At 44.9% G+C, this 27,401-nt stretch overlaps 1 protein-coding gene across 1 annotated transcript in view; it reads right to left on the bottom strand.

Moving 5' to 3' along the window:
* Positions 1–979: 979 nt before the first annotated feature.
* The window catches only part of MOSMO (modulator of smoothened), a 32,294-nt gene continuing 5,872 nt past the window's right edge, over positions 980–27,401 (bottom strand). The window contains exons 2-3 of the mRNA XM_087942156.1: positions 8,902–9,114; positions 980–7,293 (exon numbers count right to left, since the gene is read on the bottom strand). Of these exons, the coding sequence (XP_087798282.1) occupies positions 7,109–7,293; positions 8,902–9,114 (398 nt within the window). The 3' untranslated portion in view covers positions 980–7,108. The remainder of the gene's footprint in view (positions 7,294–8,901; positions 9,115–27,401) is intronic.

Genomic DNA, 27,401 nt, shown 5'->3' with positions numbered 1-27,401 from the left:
CATGTCCGCTTTATACAGTCTGTATTAACAATTTGTTGGGAAGTTAACCGCAAAAAAAGAAAAGAAAAGAAAAAGAAAACAAACAAAAGTATGCACCCCCACCCCAAAACCGATTAGAAAACAATTATTTTGGGAATTGCAGGATGGGAAGCAGTGGAAGGCGGAAGGGGGAAGGGACCACTGCAAAGCCCAAGTACTTTAAAATCTCACAGGGAAAGCAAATCTCACTGAATATAATTTCCTCCAGGTTTTGTGTCCTTCACAAAGGTTTCATACTTCTACAACAGCACACCGAACAACAGCTGACAGGTGGGGAAAAGTTGACTTCCTCCAAAATGCCCCAGAAAGTGAAATTTGCAAGAAAATGCCCGAGAGGAGACTTAACTGCTGTAAATTTACATCGGGTGCACGTTAGCGTGGCTAAACTTGTCAAATAAGGCAAAAAACGTGGCTTTCCTAAATCTTGGAACTACAACTCCCGTCGCCCGGTCCAGCCGCCAAACTTAGTTAAGGGTGGTGGCAGCTTCATATCAATTCTCTAGAAAAAGCCGCCTAGGAGAAGATTGGCTTGAATTTGCTCCCAAAAGGGGATATTCAATAACGGAGAACAAATTCTGATATATTTTTTTTTATTTCTTTCCAGGCGTAGAACTATAATTCTCAGCGGCCTTCACTGACTGGAGTTAATTGGGAGATGTTACTTCAGCCACTTCTGGATAGATACCAGTCTTTTTACACAAACACACAGCCCCAAAAACGTCTTGAATGCCGTTAGGATTAGAGATTGCAAGAGAAACCCAGGTTTGTTTGCAGACTAATCCAACTTGAGGCACTTTGATGGGCGACCAAAAAAAAATGCTTTAAAAAAAAAAACTTGTAAGAAAAGCCTTGGCTGCATAGATAAGAAGCTTGTCAAAAATGAATGCAAAAAAAGAAAAAAGAACATCTGATTGCACCATAGCTGGGAAGTTTAAAATAAAAAACAAACAAACATTTGATTCCCCCTCCAAAGACATTAGATCAGGGATCCCCAAACTTGGCAACTTTTAAGACTTGTGGACTCCAACTCCCAGAATTCTGGAAGTTGAAGTCCACAAGTCTTAAAGTTGCCAAGTTTGGAGACCTCTGCATTAGATGTTGACGCATCAATGAAACAGCAGCTAACTCTTCCCCAAGGTTAATAATAAACTGCCTTTATCAAATCGATCTGGCAGTTTTCAAAGGATTGGTACCAATCTTTCCCCCAATCTCTGTTCATATGAATTGCTTTGGACAAGATAGTTAATGCAAAGAGAGCCAAATGGAGGGTGCAGACATTTAAAATCCAAGTAAGACCTGTTGTTTAAAAAAAAACAAAAAACATAACACACATACCCCAGGGTTTAAGAGGAACGAGGCATAATTCATAGCACACTTGACTCCAAAAGTTTTTACAGGCTGCCTTCTCGAACCTGGTGCTCTGCACAAGCTGGATTGGGGAAGGCTGCGAGCAGTGAAAAGAAATGCACACATACTACGCACACATACACACACAGACATACACACACACACAGAGGGATCAGATGTCCCCCCCACCCCTCCCCAAAACCCCCAATGCAACAGACAGAAAACTGACAGACATTTGCACCAATTTTTTTTTTAAAAAACTGCTTTATATACAGTTTACAAGATATGGCCTTTCTGCTATAAATTAATACTGCACACTTTTGCGATTCTATTTAAAGCAAGAGTTGATTCCCCCCCCACCCTTAAATTCCCTGCCCTGCCCTCATTTTTTATTTTAGAAAAAATAATTGCGGGATTTATTTTTTTTCCCCTCCCCTTCTGAGAAATGGTTCGGTGTCCCCATTAAAGCCAAAAAGTTTCGGCCTTCTGCTCGATGCAGCTCTGATTGAGACGTCCATTCGCGTAACAAAATGATGACCCGGGATCAGAGGGAGCGAGCGAGCGTGGATTCCTTACAGTGACAGGCATGGTGATTTCCAGCCAATATGCTTCTCCGGTTTTATAGGCAGCGATGTGAAAAAGTCACCAATTTTTATTTTTTTATTTTTTTAAATTTAGGGCGTAAAAGAAGTCATTTTGCTGTGGTGAAAACTTCACCGTTCTCGGTGACTGTAGTAATGATGTGTATTTTGTCAAACTCGACAAGATGGGCTTTCTTAGGGCCACAGGAGGAACTTCACGTGAATTTGCACCAAGACAAATTTCTTGTGTGTCCAATCACACTTGGCCAATAAAGAATTCTACCAATCTATCTATTTGGGGACAGTTGTGTGTCCATCCACTCTGGCCACCTACTCTGCAGAGGTTACAAATCCACGAATGTTTTTGCTGGGTTTTTTTTTTTTTTTGGACGGTGTCCTAATGTTAGCTCAAGGATGTTTGTCAAAGATGGCTAAGACGCTTCCCTGGCTAAAATTTTCTACAAGGCCTGCTTGTAGGGGATGTAAGTTAGCTGGTTCTTCCCTTTTCTTAGGCGTTTCCAGAAGGAAACTAAAAGCAGGGTTGGTAAAAAAAAAAAGGGGGTTGCTTGCTTTCTTGTGGCCCATCCTGATTGAAAATGGTTTTAGGAGTTGGGTTTTTGCATGACGGCTCTTCGTCTTAAGAGAAGTGGGGCCAGAGAGTTGGGTGATGCTTAAGGGAATGATGCAGTGAGAGACCTTCTCTTCTTCACAAATTATCTAGGTCAGGGGTCTCCAAAGTTGGCCACTTTTAAGGCTTGCAGACTTCAACTCCCAGAAATTCCTCGGACAGCTATGCTTGCAACTTTAACTTGGGCCACTTTGTGAACTTCAATGTCCCAGAATTCCCCAGCCAGCGTGGGGATTCAGGGAGTTGAAGTCCACAAGTCTTAAAATGGCCACTTTTGTGCCCTGCCAGAGAGATGGGAAGACACTAGTAAAAAAAAAGAGAGAGAAAGAGAAGAGCAGGAAACAGAACAATTTGTGCATTGAAGGGAGAGGAAGAGGATGAGGCTCTAGTCTGGCGGTCTTCCTAAATTTTGAACAGGCAACCTGCCACAGATGATGTGCAACCCTGAGGTTGTAGAACATCTGTGCAATGAACCCCAGTAACGTCATGCCAGGGCTTGGAAGCACACAAGCTTCTGTCTTTAAAACCGCAGCTCGATAGGCAGAAGAAGGCGGTTGGGCAGATGCTTTTAATATCAACAGCTCAAGAGAAAAGGGGCCACGGCCCAGCCATGCCATGGGGTCACCTACAACTGGCGTGGGACGTTGTGGAGAACGTCTTGCAACCACAGACTCGACCTTTAGCAGCCTTTGAAGTCGGCTTCCAAGTGAAGGGGTGGAACCGCTGACAATTGGCGGGTGCGATTTCAGTGCGGGGAGGGGAACACATGAAAATGACGGCACAAACTCTAAAAGCAGCACGAAGACCTTATTTCCATCCAACAAAACCAAGCAAAGACTCACATATGCACACAAACCTAGAAAAGAGGGCGAGAGAGGAAAAAGTCCAGCCTTGTCCAACTGTGCCACCTGTTTTTTTTTGTGCTGTGTCTTGACCGCTGTGGCCCTTATTCTCCCCCCAAATATTAGCCCTAGTTCTTGACCTGCAAAAGGTAACCTGCTCCTGTTTGCAGCGATCATTTTAACTTAGGAGTTACATATTTTTGTTTGTTAAAAAAAACGGTCCAGCATTTACAGAACCTGGTGTTCTGTCCGCAGATACATGCCTTCAGGACTCACTGCTTAACACCTGGCAAACCTTCAGATGCTTGACCTTAAACCAAATGAGGACATGATTTCACAAAACCATTAATATATATATCCACAAACTCAGTTAATGAAAAAGTTGCTTGCAAACCAGGCCTTGGAAGGGATTCCTTTTAGTGTTTCCTGTGGCTACCCACAAGAGAGGACCCTCAGCGTAGCAGCCAGGGTGGCAATGCACCAGCACACACCTCCTTTGGCTGCCAGATGTTCTTACCCCGTCCCTTTACCTCTTTTCCAACACTGACCTGAGCGAAGCTAAAATGGACGCCAACAACGGATGGATTCATGGATTCCATGCAAGGCCCGTTGACCCTTTGAAAGAAGAATCGATGGGAGTGGGGCCCTGGCCCAGCATTTTTAGGGAGTCAAAAGGCCCACCTGCCCTGAACAAATGGGGATCCCTGCATGGCGTTGAGAAGGTGGAAGGAACCCATCCAGTACGATGGCCAAGCCAACCTCAGTAGTCTTTTCCTTCAACCACAATAGGTTTCCTAAAAAAAAAACCCTACACTATGGAAGTGAGAATCCTTTGGTCTGCAGGGGTTTGTTGGTTTGTTTGCAACAGGGAATCTTATCTTTCCCACTGTGTGGCAGGGGAAGCCCTCAGCAATTCCTTTGCCTGCAAGCAACGAGGGAGGGTCTCAACTCTTTTGAGCTAAGATTCTCAGGTGCAGGGTATCAGCTTTGGAAGCCATATTGAGATGCGATGCACCCACGCTGCCACGTAGCCCGAGAAAGTGGGGTGGAGGGGGATTCAATTGAGCAGCTCTAAGTAGACAAAATAAAACTCTTTTGTTAGTTCAAGGTCATGGGAGTGTGGCACAGAATGAACTAGGAATCTTACTTTGGGACGGACCAAGATTGGGCCATGTGATGTGATGACGGACAAAGGGGGAGCGGGGGGATTGGATTTGTAGTTTTAAATATTGCAAGGAAGCCCAAAACACTTTCAGATTCCAGGATTCCACAGATGTGCCAGTTACTATCTAAGTAAAACAATCTTTTGAGAGATGTCTGTCTCGGAGTTATTGGCTGGAATGGAGGGTTGCTGGAATGCTGCCACAGGGGTTTCTAAGAAAAGGGCCGTTGCGTCCAGGGGTGGGATTCAAAAATCCCACCAACCCCGTTCGCTGCCCGGTTGATGGGGGGGCGTGGCCATGGGGGGCGTGGCCTACCGGAACTTCCGCAAGGGCCGGTTTTTCACCTTCCCCAGGGTCCGGAGGCTTCCCTTGAGCCTCTGGGAGGGCGAAAACAGCCTTCCCTGGCATCCGGAGGCCCTCCAGAAGCTGGAAACGGGCCCGTTTTTCCCCCTCCCAGAGCCTCCACACGGACCCTGCACTTACCTGCATCCAAAATGGGCCACGTGGAGGCTCCTGGGAGGGACGGAGTGGGCGGGGCCAGCCAGTTGGTTCAACGAACCAGGTGTCAATTTAACATCCGGTTCGCTCGAACCAGTCCGAGCTGGCTGAATCCCATCCCTGGTTGCATCCAGCACGACAGATTTATAGCGCTGCTTAGCATGCTTTGGGTGATGTGTGTGTTGCCTCCTTCCTGCTGCTGTGCGCCAAGTTTTGGTTTCAGGGGGCTGAACGGCAGAGTGTCGGACATAAACCGAGGAGTCAGGCCTGCATCTAAATATTAGCGATACTATTTTCTGAGAGTATCTGTCAAGAAAGAGAAAGGTATTACTTGCAAAGGCCTCTGAAAAGAGACAGGCCATTTAAAACAACAACACCCTGCCTTATCCAATAATCACCTTGTTCTTTTGTGACATAACAGAAGAAATAATACTTTCAAAGTGTTTGGGCTTGCTTTGCTGTAGCTTTTGGGTGCTGTTTGGGGTCTAATGTATCGGAGATGCTTGTGGCAGATTATCTGGACCAAAACCCCACCATGATGTAAGGAACAAGACCTCTACAAGAGGAGAGGCCCCCAACGATTTACACTGCTTTAAAATTATGTGTTATATTGTTGGGTCGAACTTCCCACCGCTGGGACCAGAGCCTTCAAAAAGAAGACATGATTTCATCTTTGATCATCAAGATTCAAATGAAGGAGACTGAGGAGGAGGAGGAGGGGAAGGAGAAGAAACAGGAGGAGGTGGAGGAGCAACCCTCTTAAGCTTAGCTTAAAATTCCACCTAGGAAGGCATGGAGTTGTTGGTATCTATTGTAAAAAATTATCAAAAGCAAGGGCTGCTACAGCGAATGAGGTATACTGAAGACTTTCTCACTGATGCGGCCTTCGAAGAAATGGCTTTCTCTTTCTTTCTTTCTTCCTTTCTTTCTTCCTTCTTCCTTCCTTCCTTCCTTCCTTCCTTCCTTTCCTTCCTTTCCTTCCTTCCTTCCTTTCTCCTTTGCAAGCCCTAGTGTTGCACACCACAGTGTTTCGCTTATGTCGGTCAGCATGTATGCATATGTGCGTGCTTGTGTGTGAATACACATACAAAGACATTCGGTGTACTGCATCATACATATAAATACACACACACACACACACACATGCATGCACACCTACACACACACACACACATATAAATACATATGGAAGAATTTCTCAGCCCCACCTGGAGTCATCGGGAGGTGGTAACCATGAGCGAGGGTGGCGAGCAGACGGATCTTCGTAACAGATTTCCCCAAAAATGTCTTTTGATCTACCAGCTTCAGGATGCAGCTAACATGAGACTTGATTACTTGTGTGCGTGGAGGTGTTTAACATGGGGGGAAAGGGGGAAGGATTGATGGCAAATGCTTCTTGCCTATCACAGAAGGAAGAGGCTAAATCTCTAAAGGTTGGGTGAGGCCCAGCCCCACCCTTGGCAAAACGCCCGTTCAACCAAAGTGCATAAATACTTTTGAGACTTTCAATATTGTCACATCGTTTTGAAGAAGGGGGTACAGTACGGTGGTGCGGAAGGAGTCAGGGGAACTGGAGGGGCGGTGGGGAAGGGAAAAAACAAAAAAACCAAAGGAAATAATGCTGTTGTTGAGTGCAGAAAAGAGTTTTTTGTTTTTTTTTCCCCCTTCCACACGAGGTCCGATCACAGTGCACACCTGACCACGTCCAGATGCTGACGAGTTGAGTCGTGGTTGTTCGGTTTTGGTTATGGTTATGGAGGGGGGGAAAGACTCTCCGTAAAAAGGAATAATAATTATAATAATTATAATTATAATAATAAAAGTTTTCTTTAAAAAAAATCCAAAGTGCATAGTGAGAACAGAGAAACCTCCTCGTTCCGGTAAGACTGCCACGGCGGCCTGACCTCAGCATCTCCCCTTGGATGCGCCAGACGGCGTCGCTATTCTCCTTCGTGACCGTAACTCACCCCACCCCAAAAAAAACAACAAAAAAGGATGGAGAGACGGTTGTCAGCCCGGTAAACACACTTTGCCAGCAAACAGAAGTCCCACTATCGTAAAGAAAATAGATAAAACAAACAGTACGTAGGATGAGCCCACCACGGTGTTGTTTGGAAGTTTATAGGGCTGGCCTCCCACTTCGTTGATGTAAAATCCTATGGGGAATATTAAGGCTGCCATACAGAAAAGGATCACTGGAGGAAGGAAGGAAGGAAAAAGAAAGAAAGAAAGAAGGAAAGGAGAGACAAAAAAGAGACAAAAAAAAAATCAGATTAGTGGAAAAAGTCGTACCGACGGCTAAAAGGACAGGTAGTTCTTGACTTAACAACCAGATTCATTTTAGTTTGAAGTTGCAACGGCAGTGGAAAAAGGGACCCAGGGACATTTTTTTTCACACTTACTGCAGCGTGTCCACAGGATCTTGGCCACCGACTGTATTTATGATGGGTGCAGCGTCCCAGGGTCCCTGCGGTCCCCTTTTTTGCGACCTTCTGACCAGATTCACTTAACGGCCATGGGAACGACTTAACGACTGCGGGGATGTGCTTAATAAAGGCGGCAAGGAAGGTCGTAAAATGGGGCACTCTGCAACTGTCTTGCTTAGCCACAGAAATTTGGGGGTGAATTACAGTCTTAAGTTGAGGATTCCCTGCGCTTGTTTTTAAAACATTTTCTTTTAAAGTACAAAGCTGTTTTTCAACATTAGCAGCACTTATGATGTCAGGACCTCAACTTCCCAGAACGGTCTTGTTTAGCAGCGGAAATTTTGGTCCCCGTTGTTGCCGTAAGTGGAGGACTACCCAACTCTAAAGGCAAACGAACTTTGGTTTAATGGGATGTCAAACAGCCGCTAGAGGGCGTTTAGAGCTTGCTCTTAGCCTTCAGAGCATAACTCTTGACACCCCAGAGATGCCCAGTTGGGGATTATGGGAGTTGGGAGTCCAGCATTTGAAGGGGAACATGGACCTGGAGAAAGCAGAAGTTGAACACTGCAAATGAAGCACTAAGCCAGGGGTCTTCAAACTTGACAGCTTTAAGACTTGTGGACTTCAACTCCCAGAATTCATAGGCCAGTCCTGGAGTCTGGGGAAGGCTCTGCATCAGAGACAGAGACGGGGCCAGGGCCGTCTGACAGTTATCAGCTATCTTCAGAGTCTGACATCAGTGGGGCAGAAGAACAGCTGGAGCCTGTTCCCAGTGTGCACATGCACAGAGCTGCCAGGAGAAGGAAAGAATTAAGGAACTAGGGCTGACTCGGGAATAAACGCACAGGTGAACGGTGAATGGTCCCTCCCAGAGGGAATAAAGAGGAACGAAAGGGGAGTAGGGTTTGCAGGAGACAATTAGTTAGTTGTGAAGATTTGTTTCTGACTCCTTGCCAAGTAATTTCTGCTACAGCGTGGCGTTTGGGAGCTATCGGCCTGGCAACTCTCCAAGCCTGATAAGGTCTGTGGTTGTAATTCACCCTTGAAAGACTTTTTTGCCGGGACTTTGCTGGATGTGAATGAGAGGGATTCACATTTTAGCTAACAAAAAGGGGTTTTGACGGGACGAGGAGCCTGCTTCGTGATTTTGTGAAAGCCTAGGTCAGAACAGTCGCTGCGGAGAAGCCATGGCTGTCTCTGCAGGCTTTTGGGAGAAAGAGGAGGAGCTGCGGGTTTCTGAATGGGCAGGGAAGATTTCTGTGGGTTTCTGGAAAGGCAGGGAAATCCTTGGGATGGAGGTGAGCCTTTCCGGGCTGATTTCCCCCCCACCCAGCGCAACCTGCCCTCTTTGGTCTGCTGAGTGGAGGAGAGCCTTACTTCCAGTGAAGGCTATCCAGCGTGCGTATTTCGTTGCTTCCCGTCGCCAGTGAGAAGCCACCAGCAAGCCACAGGTGACAGTCAGTGAAATGATTCCCATGATGATAAAAAATAAAGTCGTGATCCACTCTGGAGGCAGCCGTGGAGGAATGCAGGTCCTGTCACGTCCATGAATGGTTTGACACTGTCGCACAAGGCCAACGGTGAGAGCACCTGAAATGACACACACACAGACACACACACAGAGGCAGACAATGTAGGTGTTAATTCACATACGTTCTGGAAGCAGGGGACTTCCTAACAGCTGCCTGTCTCGGTTTGGCTTGCTCCTTCTTCTGGAACAAGGAGACTCAAGAGGAACGGTCCTGGTTTTCATCATGGCTTCTCTGGGTGAGCTCGGAGGTCTTGGTTGAAGATGACTGAATTCCACCTCACTCCACCCCACCCCACCCCTTGCCACCGGTCCTTCAGTGTCGGCTGTCAACTAAAATAAATAAATGAATACTTCTTTGGTCTTTTTAGTTGCCAGCAGAAAGGGGGTGAGGGAAAGTGGTGCATTCCTGAAATGCTTCCGATAATCGCCTTGGCAGCCCAAAACTGTCGGGCGCGCAAGAATATTACTGGAGAGCATGACTGATGGCTCTTGGCTATGGATGTGTCCCATTGGAGAATATACGTCCAGGGGGTAGGAGGAAGACCAGGGTCAAGGGGGAAATGAATGGTGTATTTTAGTGTCGGCTGCACCCAGCCAACGCCAACATGGTCACTCCAAATAAATCAATTTTTTTTTACTTTGAGAGATGCGGCTAGAGACTTATGATTTGAATGGGGATGGATTTGTTGGAGCCCTGACATCAGCCCTCTCAGGTAACACGACCAGAGGAGCTAATTCTACTTCACCGCAAGGCTACATTAACAGAACCTTGCAAGTGTCTGAAGGTACAAACTACCCACCGCTGGCTTTCTTTTTTAAAATTTATTTATAGGTTTTTCTTTAATATGCATAAGTGCTTAACGAACAGTGCACTGTCTGAGTCAATTTACTTATATGTAATAATAGCAGCAAGTTTGTTAACTTATACACAGTAATAATCTTTCATCATTTTCTGATACATGGTAATAAACTTAATGTACATCACTCCAAACTTGATCGCAGAAAGTACGACTTCAGCAACAGAGTGGTCAATGCCTGAAATGCACTATCTGACTCTGTTGTTACATTCTCTAACCTCCTACTCCTTTAACCTCAAACTAACCACTATTGACCTCACCCCGTTCCTAACAGGTCTGTAAGGGGCGCGCATAAGCGCACCATCGCGCCTACTGTCCCTGTCCTATTGCCCCCAATTATTCGTACCCATTTCCTGTATTTATACTTACATTTATTATCTTGTAAGATATTGACAAATAAAATAAAATAAATAAATAATCCTACATCTTCTAATTTCTACCTCTATAATCTAGCCACTGATAGAACGAATCCCATCTTAAGAAATATTCTGTATCTTCTTTGTCCTTTATGTTTAATGTCGAGCTATCCATTTCCGCAGACTTAGTATTTTTTAAATTTTCATCCGTAGGAGTTTCCTCATTTTTTCAATATTGTGCAAATACAATTTTCGCTGCTGTCAAAATATGTAGTATTAAGTATACATACACCGCTGGTTTCAACAGCCTGATTGCTAAGTTTCTTCCTCCGACCCTTAAGCCATGGGGGGGGGGGGCTGCTTCTTGGATGGTTTCCTAGCAAGCATTTCTTCCCCCTCCTCTCCCAAGGTCATTCACACATGCCCTTACATTCTGAGAACACAGACGGAAACAATTCAGGCAGGTGTGATACTAACTGGTCCTACCTTCACGTACAAGTAATCCTTGACTTACAACCCCAAATTTCGGTGGCGAAGTGAGACAGTTGTTAAGTGCCCCATTTCACGACCTTTCTTGCACAGTTGTTAAGCGAAGCGCTGCGGTTGTTAAAATTAGGAACAAGGTTGTTAAGTGAACCTGGCTTCCCCGTTGACTTTCCTTGTCCGAAGGTCGCAAAAGGGGGGCATCAGCTGACCCTGGGGAGAACATTGCAACCGTCGTAAAGGTGAGCCAGCTGCCAAGCATCCCGAGTTTTGATTAAGTGACCACGGGTCGCTGCAATAGTAGACCTAAGTGTGAAAAACACTTTTTTTCAGGGCCAGTGTAACTTTGGTCGCTAAATGAACGGTTGTAAGTCGAGGACTACCTGTATGTGTATTTCACTTTATACCTTGGCGGGGGGTGGGGGGAAATTATGTAATTGGCTTAAACGTACAAACACCCAAACATTGAGCCAGATGGCTGGTCGGGTCAGTTTAAGGACAAAGGGCTTCTCAGCGTAAGCCGCTGAAGCGGAACTGGTCTCATCTTAAGTAGTAAGGTGAGCCACGGTATTGGTGGAGCGTGTAAATATTTAAATAGCTTGGAAAGAAAAGAGGGAGGCTTCCTGGAATTACTTTGGAGTGGAAAGAGAGCCGAGCTTTATATGCTCTGAGGTTTTCCAGAAAGGAAACTATTTCAACTCCCCGCGAGCAAAGACAATGACACAACCACTGGCTGGGGTTTGTTTGGCCAGGACCAAGTTGGGGAGAAGGCCAACCACTCCTTGAGGCTTTGTCTCCCAAGTCGGAGGAACGGAGAACTTTCTGACTCTCCTCCACGGCCAGTTGGCCGAAATTGTCTCCTTCTGCTGGGTTGGTGTGCTAGGAACATCTGCTCAGCATCAAAACCCAGAGGAGGAGGAGAACGCCGAATAAACAGAAGGAAGAACAGTCTGGGAAAGCCAATGAAGGACCCACCTACTTCATCTTGGAGACCTACCAACTGAGCTCATCTTTCGAGGGTTGAAGCCATACTGTGATGACCCAGGGCGAGGCACAAAAGCAACACTAAAGTCACAAAAGTAGGTAAAGTCCCTTTAATTCCTCCAACTTGGCCCCCAATGTCCAGTTATCATCGGCTGGAGAAAAAAAAAACTCTCCCAAGAACAGTTTTTAAAGGGAAGAAACTCAGTCCAAACCCAAAGTACATCTAAATTATAAATAAAAACCATCACAAACCACAGCTGCAGCAATTAACGAGGCAGGGCAGGATAAGGAATTGAAGACTTCAAAAGATAACAAAACACACCCAGATAAGACTTGACAAAGGTAATTCACGCTTTGCTTCCAGCAAGGTGTTGTGCGCAAACACCCTTTTTAAATCCTGTGTTCCCAGTTGCAGCTAATGAAGGGAATCAGGGCCCTTTTCTCCCCCGTAACCCACATTGCTCCCTTCTCCGTTCCTCCCTGCGTGCCCTAGGATGAAGAGGGGGTGGCCTTCCTCTGAATGCCCAGCTGGACTGTGTCCTTCCCCAGTTTCCTCCACAGCCACCGGAGCCACACTCCCACTACTCCCTGTCAGCTGCTTGACCTTCCCCTCGGAATCAGATTCCAACAGGGACGCATGACACATATTGTTCCTCTGGCACTAATGCCAAAGGAGAGTATCAAAGGTTTTCAGGACTTTCCCCCCCCCCTGCATCCCAGTCCAGTTTGCAACTATTGGTCTCTTATCCAAGTTCTAACCACCACCAACCTTTTTAGCTCAGGGTTGTCCAACCTCGGCCACTTTAAGAACTGTGGACTTCAATTCCCAGAATTCCCTGGCTAGCCACGCATAGTTAAGAGAACAGCAGAAGGCAGAATCCGAAGTGGAATTATGAACGGATGTCGAATGTGTAATGCTAAAATGTATGCGCTTTTCTTGAAATTTGAAAGAGAAGAAGTGAACAAGGAAGAAGAACATATGTCTTGCTCACTTGCCAGGGACAATAAATATTTATTTTGTTCCTAGACAGCATGAGATAACACAACACTGTAAAACAAAGTAACCATAACAATGTAAAAAAACACAGCACAAATGAACACAAACAGCTAGTATCATGAAATATTAAAGCTTAGACTAGATTAAAAAGAGCTAGATTTTTTCTCTTTCTGTCTCTCTGTCTTTCTCTCTCTCTCCACACATACACAAACATACCCGTCAGTATTAATACAGATGCAAAGCAACAAATACACCTTTTAAAAAAAGGAAACCCTCCTCTTGATCAAAAGCCAACAAAACTCTGCAACTTCAGAGAGAATTCACTTCCCTGGCCTCTGGTCTCTCCTCCTCAAATTAACCTACCGAACGGAATACAATTAGCAGCCGTGTTCCAAGATAATACCCACATTTAAGGAAGCACATTAAAATTTAAATTCAGTGGAACTGAACAAACACACACACACACACAAAGACAGAAAAACCACACACCCATTAACATTTTTTTAAAAATAAACCCGATTCAGATTTTTTAAAAAGTGAGATTTTAAAAGAAGATTTTTCTCCGCACGGCTTTTAATACAAGCGAAGCCAAAGCGATTCGGATTCTGCGATGACTTATGCGCCTTTGGTTTTGGGGTTGTTGTTGTTTTTTTAACGCCGAGGATGCATCTTCAGAGCAAACAGACTGGCAGCCGCTGAAAGGGACTTTTGTTGTAAGCTCGCTGGGAAAACACAATGGAGACTTTGTCCATCCCTGGCATACCACAACAGAGGACCTGGTTCAAGCTGGAGGGGGCTTTCACCCAGCACAGAAAGTTTAATTAAATGTCAGCTCCGCTGCCCGCATGGGCAAATCATTTTGGACATGTGTTGTACAGCGCTGAAGGAGGAGTAGCGAGTCACCGTGGGCCCACAGACATCTAGTGTGTTGCCTTGGAACCGCAAAAGCCTGTAAGTGTTACGGGCACGCGCGTGTGCACACACCCAGAGGAAATCCAGAGAACTCTGACTTAGAACAGGAGTCTCCAAACTCCGTAACTTTTTAAGACTCGTGGACTTCAACTCTTGAAACTAAATTGCATTTAGCAAAGCTGAACCAGTGGAACAGTGGGAGGAAGGAAGATCAAATATGTTTTCTGTCTCTGGAGTCCCACAGGGCATTTTGAACAGAATTAGCTCCTTTTACAGCAACCATGGTCAGGGTTCAACCCTTCAGGCAACCCAGCAAATATTACAAGTGAAAGGGGAGGTGGGAGGAGAGAGATGGATGGGATGTCTCAGCAATCAATCAATCAATATTTCTTTCTTTCTCTCTCTCCCTCCCTCCCTTCCTTCTTTCTTTCCTTTTCTTTCTCTCTCTCTCTCTCTCCCTTCCTTCTTTCTCTCTCTTTTCCTTTTCTTCCTCTCTCTCTCTTTCTTTCTTCCCTCTCTCTCTTCCTTCCTTTCTTCCTCTCTCTCTCTCTCCCTTCCTTTTCTCTCTTTCTCTCTTTTCCTTTTCTTCCTCTCTCTTTCTCTTTCTCTTTTCCTCTCTCTCTCTCTTCCTTCCTTTCTTCCTCTCTCTCTCTCTCCCTTCCTTCTTTCTCTTTCTCTTTTCCTTTCTTCCTCTCTCTCTCTTCCTTCCTTTCTTCCTCTCTCTCTTTCCTTTTCTCTCTTTCTCTTTCCTTTCTTCCTCTCTCTCTTTCTCTTTTTTTCCCCCCTCTCTCTTCCTTCCTTTCTCCCCCCTCTCCCTTCCTTCTTTCTCTCTTTCTCTTTCCTTTCTTCCTTTCTTTTTCCTCTCTCTCTTCCTTCCTTTCTTCCTCTCTCTCTCTCTCTCTCTCTCTCTCTTTCCTTCTTTCTCTCTTTCTCTCTTTTCCTTTCTTCCTCTCTCTCTTTCTCTTTCTCTTTCTTTTCCTCTCTTCTCTCTCTTCCTTCCTTTCTTCCCCTCTCCTCCCTTCCTTCTTTCTCTCTTTCTCTTTCCTTTCTTCCTTTCTTTTTCTCTCTCTCTCTTCCTTCCTTTCTTCCCTCTCTCTCTCTCTCTCTCTCTCTCCCTTCCTTCTTTCTCTCTTTCCTTTTCTTCCTCTCTCTCTTTCTCTTTCTCTTTCTTTTTCCTCTCTCTCTCTCCCTTCCTGCCTTCCTTCCTTTTCTTCACTGCAAGAGAAACACCAAAGTTCTTCCATCAGCCGGCTTTGGCGAGAACAGGTGTTTGTCCGCGTATAAATAGCGGCTCGCTCATTCTCACGCAAACGTGCGTGCAGAGACACACACACCCTGCCGGAGTCAGGGGGGGATGGAAACATCAAAGCTTGGTTTGGAAAAAAAAAGAAAGCTTGTCGTGCTCTGAAATTACAGCTTAGCTCTAAAGACCTATCCTGAAACAAGAGGGGATTTTTTAAAATCTCAGTTATCATCAGCAAGGGTGTGTTTTGTGCAAAGCAGCAGTCGTGGCGAGAATAAATTTGATGGGATCTTCCAGGTATGCATTCCCAGACGGCTCTTTTGCAAAGAGAGAAAAGCTAGCCAGGTTTTTATGTAACCAGGTTTTGATGGACAAGAGAGGTAAATGAAGGCTTATTATACAGACACAGACTTTAGAGAGTAATTAGGACTGAAGAAAAAACAGTTACTACCAACCTGCCTTCCATCAAGGACCTGCATACTGCACGAGCAAAAAGAGGGCTGGGAAAATATTTATAGACCCCTCACATCCTGGACATAAACTGTTTCAACTCCTTCCCTCTACAGAGCCCTGCACACCAGAACAACTAGACACAAGGACAGTTTTTCCCCCCCTCATGCCATCACTCTGCTAAACAACTAATTCCCTCAACACTGTCCAACTATTTATAAAGTCTGCACTACTATTACTATTAATCTTCTCATCACTCCTTATCACCTGTACCCTCCCACTTGGGACTGTAGGAGTCTAACTTTGTTGCTTGTCTCTTTACGATTTATATTGACTGTTTCCTAGTAGGATTTGATTGCTTATTTGTACCCTGTGACTATTATTAAGTGTTGTACCTGATGATTCTTGATGAATGTATCTTTTTTTTAATGTACACTGAGAGCATTTGCACCAAGACAAGTTCCTTGTGTGTCCAATCACACTTGGCCAATAAAGTATTCTATTCTATTCTATTCTATTCTGTTCTGTTCTGTTCTGTTCTTAATAGATTCTATTCTATTCTATAATCTATTCTGTTCTGCTCTATTCTTAATAGATTCTATTCTATTCTATTCTATTCCATTCCATTCCATTCCATTCTATTCTCATAACCAACCGCGGCAAGAAAAGTTGTAAAATGGGGCAAAACAACTGTCTTAGCAACAGAAATGTTGGGGTCAACTGTGATCGTAACTCGAGGATTACCTGTACATTAAGGTAGGACTCCTCAAAATTATGATGGACGCCAAAAAGGGACTTAGGGTCTAGATCTGAAACTCTGAATGTCCACCTATCTTGCAGCCAACATGACCAATTGGCTCACATTGTTGGCTATTTGCAGCATCCCACAGTCACATAACCACAATTTATTATTATTATTTTTTCTTGGAAACTGGAATTTACTTCAGATTTCCCCCCAACCAAAATTGCCCCATAGGGCAGGGGTCGCCAATCTTTTGGACCTCAGGGACCACCAAACTCATAATTTTAAACCTCGCGGACCAGAGACCCTGAGAAAATCCCCCCAAAAAGTCTGCAGGAAAATTCCCCACCTTTTTCTACTGATTGATCATTCTTTATTTGGGATTGCAGGATACTGCCTCCAGCTCCGTTCTCAGGGGGAAAGAGGGAGAGACTTTTGGCTTCATGCAAGGAAAGCAGCAGAAGCAGCAGAAGTCTTTCTTTCTCTCCCCCAAACTCTGCCAGAAATGAGTTTTTACCGGCGCAGCCTCTTGGAGCAGGAGGCCTTGCAGGGTCCCAAAGATTCATTTCTGGTGGAGTTTGGGGGAGAGAAAGAAAGACTTTTGCTGCTTTCCTTGCGTGCAGCCAAAAGCAGAAGAAAGAAGTGGAAAGAAGCAGCCCAGTGGCCAGGCCAGGTGCATGGGGTGAATGGGGCAAGTCTCCCCCTTTCTCCCCTCCCCTCACTGCCTCGTGTTGTTCTCAATGAAAGCGACGCAAGCCTTGTATTTCCATGCAGCCTGGATTAATTGCTATGGGGGGGTGCTTTGGGGATAACATTTCTCTGCGGACCACCAAAATTTTCTCGCGTACCAGCAGTGGTCCCTGGCCCACTGGTTGGCAACCACTGCCATAGGGAACAATAGTTTCATTTAACGACTCCTGCAATCACATAACAACTGTTGCAAAAAAAAAGAAGGCTGTAAAACTGGTTCACCTGATTCGCTTTATGACCATAATTACTTGTGATCGAAATGATGGACTCCGTCGCAGTCACAAGTTGAGAACTAGCTATAGTTACTGTAGGGGTAAGGCCCATCTTATAAGGCAGCCTAAGTCACAGAGCCACCATTCAAAAGAAACAGCTCGTCCCCAAGTAGTAACTGCCTTGTGTAGGGACTGTTTGCAGTTATACAATGGGGATGAAAAAAATTCACTGTGTAGCCAGTCCTCCCATTTTATGACCACTGCAGGTCTGTACAGCAAAGCTGAAATGAGATCATAAGGATAGTGGCAGTTTCACTTAAGTGACCAGTTTGTTTAATGATGGAGCTGCTGGACCGATTGTCATCGCTAAATGAGGACTACTTTCACCCAACAAGCCGAAGTGCTTAGCTATAAGATAAGATCCGTCAGGAGGCCCAACTGATACCACTATGAATTCAATACTTAAGCTTCATTAGATGCAAGGCATACCTAGTATAACCAGCAATAAATCATGTTTTCCAACTCTGACATTTCTTAACCATGGTTTAATCCCTATACTGATTATCTGCCATCCAGACATTTTTGATTCCTTAGAGGCCACCAGGTTTTTTCCACAGCAATTGATCAAGTCTCCAAATGGATCCCTCAATATCATTTATTCCAATTTTACACCGATCCAAAAGGAGAGAAACGCAGATCAAATGCAATCAGTGAACTCAACCAAAGATTCGTTTAGATTCAATGCTGGCAAGAACATTCCCTGCACATTTGTGTGTGTGTGTGTAAAATGCAGACATTTTAACTGGAATGGAAAAAAGAAAGAAAGAAAAAAGAAAAAAGAAAAACCCTAGAATTTAGAAACCCATTTCAAACAGCCTGCAAATTTCCATATTTCTGCACCGAGTCCCTGTTGCTCTGTTTCTGAAAACAGCTAAATTAAACCATTTAAAAATACGACAAGCGCGCAAACACATAATTGCCAAGATCGAGCTAATTTGGGAGCGAATGTCAGCTTACAGATTGAAAGCTATTAAGCAATTGGGAGTTGAAATGGAATTTTACTGGATGCAATTTGGGGTCTCAATACAGCTTTCCTGCAGCTTCTCTGCCACTTAATTTGCTCGTAAATGAAAGCTTTCATATTATAATAATAAAAGAAAACATCTGTTGCTAATATTTCTTCTGGCTGTATTTGGTGGGATTCTCTCCCACCCCCTCTATTAATTTTAGCAGAACAAATTACTGGAGGCAAATTGGTACCAACAAGAATTGCTACCACGGCTGAGTTCAGGGGTTTAGAAAGCACTTAGAAAAGGGGAAAATTTGCAAAAGATGTCACCCCTATATTGACCCCTGTCATAAATTATATGGACAGAAAAGACATACAAGAAGTCCTCAACTTACAACTGTTCATTTAGTGACCAAAGTTTCAATAGTGCTGAAAAAAGCAACCCATGACCGTTTTTCACACTTATGACTGTTGCCACATCCCCGTGGCCACGTGATTTACATTCAGATGCTTGACAACTGACTCACATTTATGATGATGGTTGCAGTGTCCCAGGGTCAGATGCATTCAACGATCATATTATTGACTTTAACAATTGCAGAGATTTCACTTAACAAGCGTCGGCGAGGAAAGTCGTAAAATGGGGCGAAACTCACTCAACCAAGTTCTCACTTTGCAACCTAAATTCTAGGCTCTATTGTGGTCCATAAGCTGAGGACCTGCCTGCCTTTGTTGGCAACAGAAATAAGTAGGGTGGGAATCTGAAGGTGTTATTTTGGTGGCCCTCTTCAGAATCCCCTCCTGCTGTCATAACTGGGGGGAAAATGTGGGAGAACAAAATATCTGAGCCAGATAAAGTTTCGTTGAGAGCCAACAGAGAAATGACACCTGTCCTGGATACACTCCATGGCGTATTTGAGAAGGATGCTGTGATGACCCAGGGTGGGATACAAAATAAACAGTCACGAAAACAGGTGAAGCCCCTTTTATTGCTTCACTTTGCTTCAAAGCTCCAAATATCCTTGAACTGGAGACAAAAAACTCCCCCACAAGCAGTTACAAGGAGGAGGAAACGCCATTTAAACTAAAAATGCCTATAAATTATAAATAGCAAAAACCACACAAACCACACTGAAGCAATTAAGGGAACCAGGCAAGGGCTTGAAGATGTCCACAATATCGGAACACAGACTGGGAAGGAACTCAGAGAGGGACGACAGACTAGAGAAATTTCCAGGATTTGTTTCCAGCACTGGCCCATACGCATGTCCGTCCTTTTAACCAGTTCTCACAGCTGCAGCCCATGAAGAGGATCAAGGCCCTTTCCTCCCCCATAGATCCCCCGTAGTCTCTCCCTTATCCTCTCCTCCCTTCCTGCCCTAGGATGGAGAGGGGATGGGCCTGGGTCTTCCTCTGACTGCCCAGCCAGCCTCTGCCCCTCCCCAGCTTCCTCCACAACCTCCGGAGCCACACTTCCACTCCCTGTTCCTCCTCTCCCTTGGAGTCAGTCTCCAACAGGGGCATGACAGATGCTTTTTGCTTGTATGGATGTACCCAGAAAATCGCCACTAAAAAAGCCAACATTTCTTTGAACGTTTAAGGCATGACCAACCATCTCCTTCCTTTTCTACACTTAGTTGTTGAGAAGATCATGGGCACCCTTTTTTTGAACTATTACCACCAAGCAGACGGTACAGGACAATAAAAACAAGGACCAATAGGCTGAAAAACAGCTTCTATCCCAGGGCATTAACTATATTGAATCCTACTGTATAGTACAATATTAATGCAATAACAGGGGTTTTCAATTCAATGTGTGGAGTGTGAAGGATGTGTGTTTGTGTTTTATGTTTATAGTTTTCTTATGTATGATGTACACTGAAGATGGCATTTAATTTCGTTGTACGAGGTGCAATGACAATAAAGTAAACTAAAGTAAAATCACTCAGTTTTTTGCATCAATTTCCTGTGGCAACAGAATGCCTGCTATAAAAAAACCCAAGACTCTAATCCTGGTTTACAAGCAACACTTAAAATCATTGTTATCCAGTCTGGATATCATGGGTGTCCTTTGCAGCCAGAGGCACAAGAGGGAAAACGAGAGGAGGGGTCCTTGGTGCTCTCTGAGCTTGGTTGTTTTTTTGCAGACGTTTCATTGCTCAAATAGGTAACATCATCAGTGCTAGCCTCCTTTATGGGTACCACAAAAAGAGAGGCCTCAGAAGCTGGTGTAGCAAAGACTGGCTGGTTGAAGATGCATGTAACCATTTCCAGCTTATTATTGCCAAACTGGCCAAGACATGGCTATTCTACTCCTTCCAAAACAATATAAGATTATAGAAGTTCCTGTCATTTCTTCATATCTTTGGGCTAATTGTTTTTCTCTTCTGGCCCACAGCCTGTTCTTCCATCCAATCTTCTAAACTTGCCCGCTAGAGCTTCTCCTTTTAGTAATCCAGAAATGGATGCTGCTAGTTCCTTGGTTGCAAGATATTAATCTACGTGTAAATTTTCATCTGTGAGTGCTTGAGCTGAAGACCACCTGGAGAGAGAAAAATCAAAGCAAAACTTTCAGGAAAAATTGTTTCCTCAGATGCCAGCAGGTGCATGCAAAATTGAATGAACTGCCCTGAAAAGGTACGCAATGTGACATTAGTGCAAAACTATTTCTTTTTAGACGAGTGTCTGCATGGGGCAACGTGGAAGCTGTTAAACAATCACCAGGGATAATCCCTCATTTGACTATTACAATAATCTGCTCTTGTAAATTACATAAATGGGACTGTTGCCAGATCTGAAATTAAAATAAGGCACAGTTTGGAGGCAGTAATGGAGAAACACTCCTAGTTGATATTTAACTACAGAGATTATGGCGAACCTCAATGGGAGGCAGCCACCAAATCGCAGGGATATAAATTTGCAAATTCGCAGGCATGTGCCACCAACACTCCACTTGGAACCACACCAAAGGGAACTGGAATATTTAAGAAAGCAAGCACGATAGTAACAACAAAAGGGTGCCATCCAAAGAGCTCACCTGTCCTTTTGGAGATGTCAGAGGTTGGCATGCATGGCTGGAGTATCCTGGTGAAGTTTGGAGATTCCACAGAAGAGGAAAGGTTTTTTTTTCAGATGCCCTTTTTTCTTCGGTAGCTCTGCATTCCACAACACAAAAGCTGCCCATTTTCATGGATGTCGGCCAGAGAACAGAAGTCTTCTATTTTTGACTCAGTTATTATCAATATCGGTCAGGCGTGAAAGATCAGGTCTAATTAAACTAATTTATTGCTAATCAGGCCCATGGACAGGAATCCACTCAGCTAATGGTTAGCATCTGTTTGGAGTTAGAGAAGGGTCAACGGAACTGAAGGGAAGATGGACGGACTTAAGTTTGCTTGTGGCTACGCAGGGATTCTAGGCTTATTCCCTCTTTTACTCCGCCCGCAGGCAGAGTCTCTGCCTACAAAACCAGAGATGAATCCTCCCCGTTATAATTTGTGCACACATAATAAATCACACACATTGAATACATTACATCGATTAAGCCATTCCATTTTGACCTACTGCCATTTTATTAGGTTCCATCAAGGTGGTGATGAATCTTAGTGATCCCACAATTAGATTTTCTTCAAGTTGATCTAACCTGGGCATTTAGGTCCCCAATGATGCCCTGATCCAGACAGGAATTGATTGATAAATATATACAAGTTTCTATATTTAATATATCAGTAAGTGTAATAAATGCTCTTGGCTTCAATCATTGTTCCTGCTCAATCACTGAAGTATATGAACAATCTTATCTGAACTGGTATAGGTTCTCTTGTTTGAGCAGGGGACTGGACTAGAAGACCTCTAAGGTCCCTTCCAGCTCAGTCTATTATAAATGAATCAGATATAGTAGAACACTGCTGTTGGGCAAGAAACAGATTTAGTCCCTTGACCACACTTAGGCAAGAAAAACCAAAAGCGCACATATAGACTGGGTGAAACCAGGCTCAATAGCAGTAACTGTGAGAGGGATCTTGGAGTCTTAGTGGACAACCAGCTAAATAGGAGCCAGCCGTGTGCAGTAACAGCCAAAAAAGCTAATGCAATCCTAAGTTGCATTAACAGAGGGATACAATCAAGATCAAGTGAGGTACCAATACCACTCTATAAAGCTTTAGTAAGACCACACCAAGAGTACTGCATTCAGTTTTGGTCACCACATTATAAAAAAGATGTTGAGACTCTAGAAAAAGTACAGAGAAGAGCAACCAGGATGATTAGAGGACTGGAGACTAAAACATATGAAGAACGGTTGCAGGAACTGGGCATGGGTAGTCTAGTGAAGAGAATGACCAAGGGAGACAGGATAGCAGCCTTCCAATATTTGAGGGGCTGCCACAGAGAGGAGGAAGGGATTAAGATATTCTCCAAAGCCCCTGAATGCCAGACAAGGAATAATGGATGGAAACTAAACAAGGAGAGATTCAACCTGGAAATAAAGAGGAATTTTCTGATAGTGAGAACAATCAACCCATGGAACAGAAGTTGCCTTTGGAAGTTGTGGGAGCGCCATCACTTGAGACCTTCAAGAAGATATTGGACTGCCATTTGTCAGATATGGTGTAGTGTCTCCCGCTTGGGTGGGGGGACTGGACTAGATGACCTACAAGGTCCCTTCCAACTCGGAATATATGCTATCTGCTATCTGACCATTGAGAGAGATAATTTATTTAATATAACCTGAAAAGTGTCACGGTCTCCTGTAGAAGGGTTAAGACCAACTCTATTGCCCAAGGTACAGAAGTTACAGATTGATGTCGTTGACTTAATTGTATGGCATCCACGTTTTTTTTTTATCACCAGGGTTAATTTTCCTTCATTTATATTGCCGCTAAGAAACTAAGAATTAAGTCCTAATCAACACAGCGCTAGTTAATTAAAAGATCGAGTCTTGCCTTCAAGGAATGCAAGCGCAGTACACCACTGCTGAAAATTTTGCAGCTTGCAAGGTCAACCCGAAGAAATCCACATGAGAAAACATGAGAAGCTGCTCTGCAGCCGACCCACCCAGAGAGGAAGAATTTGAGGAGCGACGAGAAGGAAGTCAAACATAGAAGGGTGACCCCTGTGTTCTTCCTGTGGCCAAATTTAAAACAAAGCATGGCCTGGATTACAGGTAGTCCTCGACTTGTGACCACAATCGAGCCCAAAATTCCTGTTGCTAAGCAAGAACTTGTTAAGGGAATTTATTGCAATTGTTAAGTCAGCAACAGAGTTGTCAAGGGAATCTGGCTTCCGCGTGGAGTTTGCTGGTCAGAAGGTTGTAAAAGGGGGATCACCTGATCCCAGGACACTGACTGCAAGGTCATAAATAAGAGTCAGTGGCCAGCTGTCCAAATTTTGATCACGTGACCACAGGGATACCAAAACGATCATGTGGAAAACTGTCGTAAGTCACTTTTTTCAGTGGGGCTGTAACTTTGGTCACTAAATGAGCTGTTGTTAAGTCGAGGGCTACCTGTCATCCAATATAGATGAGTGAATCGACTAATTTGGCTATGAAGGCGTTGGGGATTCCTGACATTTCTTATGCAGCTAAAATTGCGACGATTGTCATATTGGCCCATTCTTGGCACCAGACTTCCATTAAGGGATTTAGAGTAAGGTCTAGAAAAGCATTTCCAGGTCTTCTCAAGGCTTGGAGCATGCAAGGGCTCCAGGCGGTGGCCTTGTACCTTCTGCCAGCAAGGCAACTAAACAATGCCTGCCGAGAGAGATGACAGATCGTTCCTTCTGTGAGTTGTGCAATTGAGGCTGCCCTGCCCTGCTCCTCACCCTGTAAGTCAATGAATAGGGCCACGTTCTGTGCACAAAACAGCTAGATTGTTTTGATGGGGTGGGGGAGGAGGAAGAAGGGGGGAGAGGAGGAGGAGGAGAGGAGGGAGGAGGAGGAGGAGAAGAAGCGGAGGAGGAGGAGGAAGAAGAGGGGGAGAGGAGGAAGAGAGGGAAGAAGGGGAGGAGAAGGGGGAGGAGGGAAGAGGAAGAGGAGAAGAAGGGAGGAGGAGGAAGAAGGGAGAGAAGAGGAGGAGGAGGAGGAAGAAGAGGGGGGAGAGGAGGAAGAGGAGGAAGAAGAGGGGAGAAGGGGAGGAGGAAGAGGGGAGGAGGAAGAGGGGAGAAGAGGTGGGGGGAGGGGAGAGAGAAGGAAGAGGAGGAGGAGAAGGGAGGAGGAGGAAGAAGGGAGAGAAGAGGAGGAGGAGGAGGAAGAAAAGGGGAGAGGAGGAAGAAGAGGAAGAAGAGGGAGAAGGGGAGGAGGAAGAGGGAGAAGAGGTGGGGGAGGGGAGAAAGAAGGAAGGGAGAGGAGGAGAAGGGAGGAGGAGGAAGAAGGGAGAGAGGAGGAGGAGGAGGAGAAAAGGGGAGAGGAGAGGAAGAAGAGGAAGAAGAGGGGAGAAGGGAGGAGGAAGAGGGGAGGAGGAAGAGGGGAGAAGAGGTGGGGAGGGGAGAGAGAAGGAAGAGGAGGAGGAGAAGGGAGGAGGAGGAAGAAGGGAGAGAAGAGGAGGAGGAGGAGGAAGAAAGGGGAGAGGAGGAAGAAGAGGGGAGAAGGGGAGGAGAAGGGGAGGAGGAAGAGGGGAGGAGGAAGAGGGGAGAAGAGGTGGGGGAGGGGAGAGAGAAGGAAGAGGAGGAGAAGAAGGGAGGAGGAGGAAGAAGGGAGAGAAGAGGAGGAAGAAGAGGGGGAGAGGAGGAAGAGGGGAGAAGAGGTGGGGGAGGGGAGAGAGAAGGAAGAGGAGGAGGAGAAGGGAGGAGGAGGAAGAAGGGAGAGAGAGAGGAGGAGGAAGAAGAGGGGGGACGAGGAAGAAGAGGGGAGAAGGGGAGGAGGAAGAGGGGAGAAGAGGTGGGGGAGGGGAGAGAGAAGGAAGAGGAGGAAGAAGAAGAGGGGAGAAGAGGAGGAGAAGGGAAGGAGGTGAGAAGAGGAAGAAGAGGAGGAGCCACTAATAAAATAAGGGCTATGAGGCATGACATTAACTGCACTTATTTCTATTATTACTGCATTTTCTCCAGACCTTGGAGGGGAAATTGTTGGAGGAGCTACCAAATGCTCCTCAAATGCCACCAGGGGTTTCAAGGCGAACTTGCAGGAGACACCACAAGCATCCTTCAAAAACCGAGTCTCAGCTCCCTAGAAGGAATTTCTGCACCCAAAGCGGTTGCCTGTCGAGACACACAAACAGCTCTCCTCCCATTTCATCTCCTTCCGTTTGGCATCCTGATCAGGATAATTAACTCTTACCAGGTGAAGCCCACCTGACTTCATCTCAGAAATGCCGAAGCTTTTGTTCTTTGCCATCTGGGGAAAATACACCTCTTCCCTGGTTAAATTAGCAGATCTGCTTCTAACAAGGAGTTTAACCTGAGGTTAATTAGTTAATTAATTAATTAGGACAGAAGAGGAATGCCCACCCTGGTACATAAGAGTAAGTCTCGAATTCCTGAGCTACTCCATGACTGGGCATTGCATGTTATTCTTAAGACAAAATACAAAAGGAAGTTCAGAGAATGGCAAAAGGAGAAGGAGAAGGAGAAGGAGAAAGAGAAAGGGAAGAAGAAGAAGAAGAAGAAGAAGAAGAAGAAGAAGAAGAAGAAGAAGAAGAAGAAGAAGAAGAAGAAGAAGAAGAAGAAGAAGAAGAAGAAGAAGAGGAGGAGGAGGAGGAGGAGGAGGAGGAGGAGGAGGAGGAGGAGGAGGAGGAGGAGGAGGAGGAGGAGGAGAAGAAGAAGAAGAAGAAGAAGAAGAAGAAGAAGAAGAAGAAGAAGAAGAGGAAGAGGAGGAGGAGGAGGAGGAGGAGGAGGAAGAAGAAGAAGAAGAAGAAGAAAAGCTTACAGGATTTTTTGCCCCGTTTTACGTCCTTTCTCTGTACAGTTGTTAAGTGAATCACTGCAACTAAAGTTAGTAACACAATTATTAAGTGAACCTGGCTTCCCCATTGACTTTGTCAGAAAGTTACAAAGGGGGATTCACATGACACCACCCCCCACCCCCGGACATTGCAACCATCATAAATAGGAGTCAGTTGCCAAAACGCCTGAATTTTGATCACGTGACCACAGGGAGATGCGGCGACGGTTGTTAAATGTGAAAAACGATCGTAAGTCACTTTTATTGTAGTGCTGTTTTAACTTCAAATGATCAGTAAACGAACGGTTGTCATTTCAGGACTACCTGTCCTGGAAGCCAGGTATGTCAAAGAGAAATTACAGAGTCTGGGTATATTTAGCTTTGATTTAAAAAGAAAAAGAAAAAAGACAGATGGAAATTACCATGCTCCTGAAATAGATGAAGGAGCGCCACACAGAAACAGCAGGTTTTCTTTGTCCTCAAGCACAAAAATACAATTTTAGCGGACTGAAGTTGCAAGAAGGTGGATGTTTAACTCGCTATCAGGAAAAAACAACAACTCAGTAAGTCAAAAATGGGACCGACAGCTCCTTTGTTGGAGATACACTCACGGTCAGCAGCCCCACCAGGGACGGTTCTGTGGAGAGAAGCTTTTTCCCACGGACCGCAGGAGGCGTGGTTCCACATGCCGCCTGCATCCCACGGATAGGGTTTCACTTGTTTGCATGGCCCAGTTTTAGGCATGCTGCAGCCCATGATTGGTCCATGGACTGGGGGATTGCGGTGGGGCTGCTCAAGAGGTTGGACATTCATCTGGTTTGGGGAGATACATTGAAGTGGATGGTGTGCATCTTTGTGGGCTTATGATTTTTATCGTTAGGCCCTTCCACAAACCGGACGATAAGAGACAAGAAACTGCTATCATATGGCTCATTAAATGAGGAAAAGAACAAAGTTACAATACATTGGCCAGCCAGACAACCAACTTTACTCCAAAGTAGTGGAGCACACGCAAATCACAACTCTGTCATGCCCAAAGTACTCAGGACAACCAATTCATGTATAAATGAGACGTTTGTGAGAGAATTCAAGTTTGAAAAGTTATCATTTACAGCTGTGGTCACCAAACAGTGGTCCGTGGACCACTGGTGGTTCACGAGAACATTTTGGTAGTCCGCAGAAAAATTATTTGCATTTTTGTATTGCACTAAACATTATTTATTTATTTTTTAAAAAAATATTAGTGGTCTGCGGGATTTAAAATTATAAATTTAGTGGTCCCTGAGGTTTGAAAGGTTGCTGACCCCTAATCTACAGGATTTGGCAGCTAAATTTCCACAGACATCATAAGTTAACAGCCATGGCACAATAAGCGGTGTTCTATGTTGCAGACTGCCATCGCTCAGAGGGCAGCTGTGTAAGTACTGTGTGAAACTAAAGGCCCAGGCACCCATTGTAATTTCATAAGAGACGCA

This window comes from Notechis scutatus, chromosome 12 (assembly GCF_049901735.1).
Source record: "Notechis scutatus isolate UNSWTSFEM ecotype Mainland chromosome 12, rNotScu1.2, whole genome shotgun sequence".
Lineage (NCBI taxonomy): Eukaryota > Metazoa > Chordata > Lepidosauria > Squamata > Elapidae > Notechis > Notechis scutatus.
Note: the sequence above shows the minus strand (reverse complement) of the source record. Positions and strands in the feature narration are given on the sequence as shown.